At 59.2% G+C, this 9,023-nt stretch overlaps 1 protein-coding gene across 2 annotated transcripts; it reads left to right on the top strand.

Moving 5' to 3' along the window:
* The first annotated feature begins 4,122 nt into the window (after window positions 1-4,122).
* PTMA (prothymosin alpha) lies at window positions 4,123-8,433 on the top strand. Of its 2 annotated transcripts, none has more exons than XM_077155420.1 (5): window positions 4,123-4,355; window positions 7,030-7,101; window positions 7,394-7,490; window positions 8,021-8,094; window positions 8,338-8,433. In XM_077155420.1, exons 1-5 carry the CDS (start codon window positions 4,311-4,313, stop codon window positions 8,383-8,385), a joined length of 336 nt encoding a protein of 111 aa, XP_077011535.1. In that variant the 5' UTR covers window positions 4,123-4,310; the 3' UTR covers window positions 8,386-8,433. The 2 variants fall into 2 exon arrangements, with proteins under 2 accessions (XP_077011535.1, XP_077011536.1); XM_077155421.1 differs by having other exon boundaries at window positions 7,397-7,490.
* The last annotated feature ends 590 nt before the right edge of the window (window positions 8,434-9,023 follow it).

Below are 9,023 nucleotides of genomic sequence, written 5' to 3' on the forward strand. Positions count from 1 at the left end.
GGGGCACCTGCCCAGAGAGCCCAGGAGGACTGGGCCCTGGCAGGGGCAGAGTTCTCTGAGTGCACACACACCACCCCTCAGTCCCTTACCTAGACTTGCAACAGGCACCCCAGGCCTTGGCATCAGTTTGGGGTAGGCCTACAACATCAAAGGATGGGTCCTCCACCAGCCTCTGCCAGGTGGGAGCTTCCCGGGGCAGCCAGACCTGTATGGGACAGCTGAGCCAGGCCCTCTGGCACAGCTCCCTGGGAAGATGGGTGGACAGGGCAGGCAGGCCCGGGCGCACAGGGCATGGGAGCGGGGGGTGGGGGTGGGGCACTTACACAATCCCGCCCGGGCTCAGCAGGGAGGGAGAGCTGAAAGGCCCCTGGCAGTTCCCCAGGCCCTTATGCCTGAAAGGAAAACACAGTGGAAAACTCCTGGGTCTCTGATGGGAGGGAAGGCGGGATTTCTTGAGGCCTTCTTAACTCAGGTTGCCTCCCAGACTGTCATTCTTCTGAGGCCAGAGCAGGCACTGAGCAGGCCAGGCATCGAATCACAGGCTTCCAGAAACTCAGCTAGGTCGGTGCCCTCATTTCCCACTGAATATGGGAAAAATTTGCTGAAGAGGCTGTTCCCCTGCCCAGGGTCCTGCAGATACTATAAAACCAAGCTGTACAGGTGGCAGCTGAAAAATGGGACCCTCAAAATCCCAACTGCTTTTTCTGTTAACTTGTAAATTTCCCAGTCACCCTTTCAGGAAGGCACTATGCTGGTTGTATCCATTTCTTTAGAAGTGAGGAAGTAACTTATCCAATTCCACATAGCTAACATGTGGCAGGACTGGGATTTGAATTCAGGCACTTTCACCAGGATTTATATTCTTCCTGGTCACACGGAACGAAGCAGAGTTGGAGATCACCAATTAGGAACAGGCTGCAAAGGGCTCAGAAGCAGGGATTGCAAATTTAAATGCCTCCAGGGCCAGGCAGGTGAAATAAATGAGTGACTCAGACTGGGTCATAGGCTGTAAACAAAACTGGCCTGGAGGCCATTTGGGGCCCCAGTTTAGAGGCACTCCAAGCTAAGCCCTGGGTTGGACAGGAAATGCGGCCTGCCAGGGACACCCAGCTTGTCTTGGAGCTGCCTGGCCTTCTCTGTAGCATCAAAGAGCAGGAGACGCATCAATGAGTGGAAGTGACAGGGGACAGGAAGACCAGCCCAGTTCACAGACAGCAAGGAAGCCTGGAAGTTGCCTTGGCTGGAGGAATGAAGGGCTTCACAGCCTAAGTAACTTCACCACTTATAAGCACTCAGATACAATCCCCCTACAGCCAGGAAAACGCCAGAGGGAGCCCTACACTCCAGCACACACCAACCCAGATTCTTTCAGACTAGGATTTTAGTCCCAGCCCAGGCACTGACTCACTTGGTCACTCCAAGTCCCTTGCTGGAGTCCCTTGGTCTGCTTTTCTTGATTTGTGAGAAGGAGGGTGACATCCCACTAGAGATTGGAACTATAAACTGGCTAATATTCAATGGGCTTTGACCTACAAAAACATCATTTTCAGATGATTCAACCTCATAATTTCCCTACACACCTTTTAAGTAAGAAAATAAATGAGAAGGCTTGCAGCAGGAACCAAAAGCTTCCTGCCTTGTACACAGTAGGGGTTCAGTTAGTGCTTGAACAACGTAAATTGGCCTTGCTAAACGGTCCCCTCAGCCCTTCCCGGAGTTCCCCAACCTCCATGAAAGCCAAAATCCAAGGCGGTCATAACTATTTTCCAGCTGTGGACACAGAGGTGACTGCCCAAGGCCACCATGCAGCCCGGAAGTCTGGATACGTCTAGAGTTGGCCCGGGCCAAGCGCTCCCTGCCTCCGGGTTTTGTGGATTTAACAACTTCCTCGAGGGTAACCAGAGTTTAAGGGACGCGCCGCAGGTAGACGGCGCTCTCGTGATGGGTTTACCCTGCCACGTCATCTGAGGATGTGGCCCAAAGGCGGGGGTCGGCGGCGGGAAGGGCCCGAACAAAGAGTTGGGACGCGTGGTCCTCAGGGACTCCATTGTGAGAGTCCCTAAAACTGGCGCGGTCCCAGCCCGAAGAAAATCCCAACTCCACCTTCCGCTCTTGGGGCGCTCTGGGGCAGGGCGGCGACCCGGGGGACGCCCCCTTCCACCGCTGCCGCGCGCCGGGAACTTGATGGCGACCGCCGGGCAGCAGGAGCTGGCACGGCGCCCCCGCCCTGCCCAGCACCTGCCTCATGTTTCTCCCGACCAAAGGACAGGGGTCCGGGCTTCTCCCCCAAAACCAAATTGTTCGGGAAAGCCCCAGAGGCCAGCGGACAGACTGGCAGATGTGCGCGGGGATACGGGCTTGACGCGTGCGGGGCGAGGGGCGCGTGAGGACGACAGGTTGGGGGGTGCCCCGGCACCCCGCCCTCGTCCACAGTGGCCGGGGGCCCGGGGGAGGCAGCCCGGTGAGTCTCTGGGAAGCTCGGCCTCACCAGGAGAATAGGGCCAGCTCGACTTCGACCTAAGAGAACCGAGAAGAGAAACTGAGCCTCTCCTCGCCCCTGGCCTCAAACTGCTGGACTTCGCATTCGTCCGCACTCCAAGATCCCATATTCCGGGTTTTCCCCCATTCCCAGATCGGCAGCCCCAAGAGACAGACAGTAAACCCGGCCAATAGCAGCACGCAAAGCGTCAACTTTGTGTTCGCCCGCCACTCTGGGCCAGTGTGCGCTCATTTTTCCGGAGTCCCGCCTTCCGTGTCGGGCGCCCCCTTCTGGCACCGCAAGGCCGAACCTTATCTGTCGCCATCTTGTGTGTGGCACAGGTATTTTTCTGGAGTATTTTCTCACTCTGGTTTTTCCTTCCACCCAGCAGATTTCTTAGTTCGACAGCCAAGTGCAAGTGCGGTGGCGATAAAGAGGATGCAGCCTACAGTTTTCGAATACTCGGTGTGGGTTGGCGTGCCACATCACGCCACGCCTGCCGAGTCCAACGCCATCTTGAGCGTGGCTTCTTGATGGCTCCCTTCACGGGGCTCCGCGTGGTTGCTATGTGGCCCCAAATTTCAAGGCGCCCCTAAAGACTAGCGTAGGTGACCTAAGGGACGAGTATTTCCCCCGATAACCACGTAATGGGGAGGTTCACGTGCCCCACGCAACCCTGAGGCAGAGTGGGAGACGAATAGACTCGATGTCCGGGTGGGGCCCTGGAAGGAGGTTGCCCCGAGCTGTCGCGACGACAGGGACCACTCAGGACAGGCGCTAGAGCCTTGGGGTGTAGGGGACTCTTTTCGGCGCGAGGCCCGCGGGCTGTCCCGGTCGAGGGGTGACGTCTGTCCCGGCCCCTGATCCTACCCTCGAATCCACTCGAAGCACGAGTCCCCGAGTGTGTATGCTTGGCAAGGTGCCCGTTCGTCGGCCACTACAGGTGGCGGGCGCGGGGCTGACGGTGGGCAATAATTGAATCACCTCCCCACGAAGTCCCAACGCCCGGGCCTCGGGAGCGGGTGGGGGTGCGTGGTGGGGAAGGGCGGGGCGGACCAGGGGCGCGGGTCTCGCCCTAAGCCTTCGCCGCACGTCGTGGAGCTGCCGCCCATTTGCTCGGGGACAGTTCTTAGTGGAAGGTGCCCCGGCGCTGGGGTGGCATCTCCATGGGGACTGCGCAGGACACTACCCCGGGCGAGCGCAGCCCAGCACCCGGGCCCTCCCTTCCCCCTCGTAAGCTGCCGTCGTGCACGCCCGCCGCCCCCCCTCCCCCTCCTCTTCCCTCCCCCTCCTTCCGAGCAGTCGCGGGGGCGGGGGGCTGGGCCGGCAGCTTTGCCGCGCTTCGGCTTTCTGCGTCAGCAGCCCCAGCAAAACAGCCGCGGGAGCGCGCGTCCCTAGCGCGCCCGCGCGCCCTTCCCCCGCGAGCCTGGCGCCGCTGAGGCCCGGCAAACTCAAGCCTTGAATGACAGTGCGGCCCGCGACTGCGCAACGTAGGCCGCGCGGAGGCACTGCCGCTTTAAGCCCGCTTGCCCATTGTTCGGCATCGAGCCAATCAGAGAGCGCCCGCTCCCTGCGTCCAGCCAATAGCGCCCAGGTAAGGGAGGCTGAGCGCCGCCCACTAATCTATATTAAAGGTTCTGGCGCCGCGTGAGTTCCCCACTGGCTGCTCGGAAAAGCCATCTTTGCATTGTTCCCGGTCCGGCTCCTGCTCCCCGCAGCCGCCTCCGCCGCCGCGCGCCACCGCCGCGGACCCCGGCAGGTTTATAGCTAGAGTCCCCGAACTCTCGCTTTCTTCTTAATCCGTTGCTTCTGATCACCGGCGTGCCCCATCATGTCAGACGCGGCCGTGGATACCAGCTCCGAAATCACCACCAAGGTGAGGCTGGATGCCGCCCGCCCCCTCGGGGTCCGCGCGCGGCGCCGGATGGGTGTTTGGCGCGCGGCGGCTGGACAGCCCCAAGTCTGCTGTTCTGTCGGGCGGAGAACCCGTCGCTCCCGGCCGGGTTCCTGCAGGCAACCCAGTCTTTGTGTGTGCGGGGGAGGGGTCGGGAAACGCCGCGGGCATCCGTGGTGCCCGTCGGAGAGCGTTCCGGGCGCCCTCGGGAAGCTGGGGAGATGGGCGCGGAGGCGGCGAGCTCGGGCAGGCCTGCCTTAACGGCTCGCGAAACTTGTTTGTCATTCGTCTGAGTGGCGGCGGGAAGAGAGGCCGGGCTGGGGTCGTCGGCCCGCGGGGCGCACGGAAATAACTTTGAAACTCGAGCGCGTTGGGAATCGGAAGTGCTGGGGGGCGCGCGTGCCGGCGCGGGCGGGCTGCGGGAAGTGGCGGCTTCTCCGCGGGCGCCCGCCGGCGGCGCTGCTCTTTGTTCGGCGCCGGGCAGCCCGTTTCGCGCCCTGCGGCGGGCCCGAGGCGGGTTATCTGGTGCTCCGGCGCCGAGACGTCAATTGTCCCCTCGGAGGTATGAAGGTCTCTCGGCCTCCGAGCCCTCGGGGGAGGCGGGAGTGGGCGCCCTCCAGGGGGAGTGCGCAGGGAGCGGCCGCCTAGCTTCAGTAATCCACCGGCGGCACTGGGTTTGGCTGAGGAGGGTATAAACCCACGCGCCTGAAGGGGGGGAAGCCGAAATTGAAGGAGCCGCGCGCCGGGGCTACCATGGACGCCCCCCGCGGCTGCTCCGGGGGCGACGGAACCTAACAAAAGCTGCGACCGCGGCAGGCCAGTGGCTGGGCCGAACGGTGCCGGTGGAGGAGGGGTTCCCGGGGTCCGCCGTTGCGGGTCCAGGGCCCTCGGTTTTGAGCTGTTATCTGGTGCCGCTCAGTTCCTGCTCCCGCTGACGCGGGCGGAAGGTCGGGCCGCGCCGCCGCGTCGGTGCCGCTGTTTGTACCGGCAGCGTTTCCACCTTCGGCGGTGCGCTGCGTTTGAGACCGGCTGGCTTTTTTACCTTTCGGTCCTGGTTTGCGCCCCCCTTGCCCCGCACCCCCCACGCACGGAGCGGTGGGAGTCACCTTGGCGTCTCCTTAACCCTTCTGCTCCTGTAGACATCTCCCGTCGTCTCCCAAGGCCGCCTCCCCTGGCGTAGCGGAACTGACGGCCCGGTTCCTGGCAGGGCACTCGCGGGCCGGTTCTGGATCCAGCCCGGGAACCAATTCATAGGGAGGGTCGGAGCCACTCAGTACGCGGCTTTTGCGTCCACTTTCTTCCAGGGGAATTTCCCGCGGGAGGCAATAAATATCCGGGTGGGATGCGTTCCGACGGCCTTGGGAGCGGGGCTGAGAGAAGTCCCGAGGGACTTTGCCCGCCAAATGCGGAGACGCAGGCCCACGCTTCAGAGGCTGCTGAGGGGAGACCGCAGAGGGCGTCGGGCAGTCGGGAAGGGCTGGCGCGCTGCCCGCGGCCTCGGCAGGGCAAGCGCAACTCCGGGTCTCCAGGGCAGCCAGGGGCGCACTTGGCGGCCCGGGGCCACGTGCTCCGCGCGCGCGGTGCGTGCCGAGGCCAGCGCGCAAAGCCCGCCGGGCGGGGAGAGCGCGCCTGCGCGTCGCAACCTCCCCGCCCCCACCCGCTCCCCGGGGTTTCGGCCGCCAGGGGGCGGGAGCGGGCGGTGCCAGGGGGCCGCGGCAGCCCCTCCGCCCTGGGAACCGGCCCGGCGGGTGCCCCGGGACCTCTTGCTGGACGGCGGACGACTCGGCCGCGCTGGTGGAAAAAGTTACGCGGTTCAGGGCACCGGTGGCGTCACTGCTCTTTGGAGCTCGGGCCGTGTCGGCTCTCCTGATGTCCTGCGGAGGGTGAGAAAGTGGGAGGGGAATGTGGGGCTCACGCCAGCGGCGTTAGAGGCCGGCTCCTGGTCCGGCCGGTGCACGGCTGGGCAAGGTAGGGGGAGGCCTCGGACCTGGAGAGCCTGCTCCTGTTTCCCGGCAGTGGTCGGCGGACTTCATAGCGTTTGGGGTCTTCCCGATACCCTGCTCTCCAGATCCCGGTTACCCAGGGCTTGGAGCTCACCCGAGTTGCTAAGAAGCGGGAGGCCAGTGGCAGCCCCTATCCTTCCAAGCCCTTCTCTCCTAGTCTACGCAGGGGGGTTTTCCCCATGCTGTTGGGGCTCTTCCTTCACTGCCTTATTTATTTATGGCACGTACCTGTTACTTTCCAAGAAGGATTTGTGAGAGGTGGAGCTCTCCGTGGTTGGAGACAAGTCTGTGGTGGGCGTGAGTGAGAGTGAAGTGTCTGTGGGCTCGTCTGCCCGGCCAGACAGGTTTGGGGCTGTGGTTGCCACATGGCTCCTGTTGTAAGAAGCAAGGGGTGAGGGAGGAATGGAACAGCCTCAGGGGCTTCTGGCTTTCAGTGCTCCTTCCATAAGTGAGAGATCGGCAGGCTGGAGCCTGGACGTGCTTCGTAGCTCCTGAGATTGGCTTGTTCCTCCTTCCACTGGCTCCACGTGGCCTCTTGGCACTTTGGTCCAATAAATCAGCCTTACTGTAGTCCTCAGGCCCGGATTTTTTGTTTTGTTTTGTTTTTTGTCGCGGGGTAGCTCAAAGGACTTGTTATCTTTTCCTTTTTGAAGGACTTAAAGGAGAAAAAGGAAGTTGTGGAGGAGGCAGAGAACGGAAGAGAGGCACCTGCTAATGGGAACGCTGTGAGTGTCCACCTGCTTAGGAGCCCTAGCCCAAGTTTCCTAACTCAAGTTTTTCTTACTCTCATTTTGGGCTTATTCCTGGGGGAGGAAGGAGGCTGTACCCATGGCCAGTTCCTGTGTCTGCCTCTTATTAGATTTTCAGGATATTTGGTGAGGGGTCTCTTAGGTGGTATGGGGCTACAGAAGCATTGGACAGTCTGGAGGGGAAGGGGCTGGGACAGGCCTCCAGAAGGGGACTCGGTCCTTACTCAGTGCTGGGCCGGCTGGTTAACAACTGGCATTTTCTGTTGAGGAGAACGAGGAAAACGGGGAACAGGAGGCTGATAATGAGGTAGATGAAGAAGAGGAAGAAGGTGGGGAGGAAGAGGAGGAGGAGGAAGAAGGAGATGGTGAGTAGCCTGGTTTCTTTCTTTCTGGTATCTTTCCCTATTCGTGTGTGGTAGAAGGGAAGAAATTGAGGCTCCTGGGGGGAGTCTGTTGTGGGGTGGGGAAGGCAGTGGGCCCCTTGAATCTGGGGTTGAGTTTGTGGTCCTGTTTCTTAGAGTGTGGTTTTCTTGTTTTAGACTGGGAGCTGAGGAGGCTGTTCTCCTGACTGGAGAATTTTCTCTGTATGTAGCTTTAAAAGCCACTGATCTGCTGAGTTGAGCTATTGTCTCTTGGCTTGGCCCTCCCTGAGTGCAGGCTCCTGGGCCTTCTCCCCTCTGAAGAGGAGAGTGGGGATACCCAGAATTGTCCAGTTTTGGGGCCAGCTAAAACACTAGGTAAGGGACACCCCATTTAGTAGAATCTGTTCCTGGGAGAGATTCCCTAGTGAGAACTGTTGGAACCCACCTCCCATTCTACCTCCTAGGAATGGGATTTCAGAGCCCCTTGTTGGCTGGGGGTGGTATGGTTGACCTGATCCTTAATTTCTTTCTAGGTGAAGAAGAGGATGGAGATGAAGATGAGGAGGCTGAGGCAGCTACGGGCAAACGGGCAGCTGAAGACGATGAGGTGGGTTCTGCCTTTCTTAGGGAGGGGCTGGGACCTGAGAGCTACACGAGATAACCCCCGTGGGTTGTTGGGCTACCTGGCTGTCAGATGCTAAGTAGTGGGTTCCCTTGTCTTAGGAAAGGGAAGGAATGTTGGTAGGTGGTCTTTGGAGCTGCTGGTGCCTGGTCTCTGCAGTGCCAGTGAAGCTCAGGCAAGTGGCCAGGTGGGATCTGAGGGGCCCTGACACCTTGTATCTCTGCCCAGGATGATGATGTGGACACCAAGAAGCAGAAGACTGATGAGGATGACTAGACAGCAAAAAAGGAAACATTAAACTTAAAAAAAAAAAAAAAAAAAAAAGGCCGCCGTGACCTATTCACCCTCCACTTCCCGTCTCAGAATCTAAACGTGGTCACCTTCGAGTAGAGAGGCCCGCCCGCCCACCCACCGCGGGCAGCGCCACCCGCAGATGACACGCGCTCTCCACCACCCAACCAAAACCACAACGTGAATTTGCAACAGGGGAGGAGAAAAGAACCAAAACTTCCAAGGCCCTGCTTTTTTTCTTAAAAGTACTTTAAAAAGGAAAATTTGTTTGTATTTTTTATTTACATTTTATATTTTTGTACATATTGTTAGGGGTCAGCCATTTTTAATGATCTCGGATGACCAAACCAGCCTTCGGAGCGTTCTCTGTCCTACTTCTGACTTTACTTGTGGTGTGACCATGTTCATTATAATCTCAAAGGAGAAAAAAAACCTTGTAAAAAAAGCAAAAACAACAAAAAAATACAATCTTATTCCGAGCATTCCAGTAACTTTTTTTGTGTATGTACTTAGCTGTACTATAAGTAGTTGGTTTGTATGAGATGGTTAAAAAGGCCAAAGATAAAGGTTTCTTTTTTTTTTTCCTTTTTTTTTTTTGGTCTATGAAGTTGCTGTTTATTTTT

Source organism: Tamandua tetradactyla, chromosome 3, assembly GCF_023851605.1.
Source record: "Tamandua tetradactyla isolate mTamTet1 chromosome 3, mTamTet1.pri, whole genome shotgun sequence".
Lineage (NCBI taxonomy): Eukaryota > Metazoa > Chordata > Mammalia > Pilosa > Myrmecophagidae > Tamandua > Tamandua tetradactyla.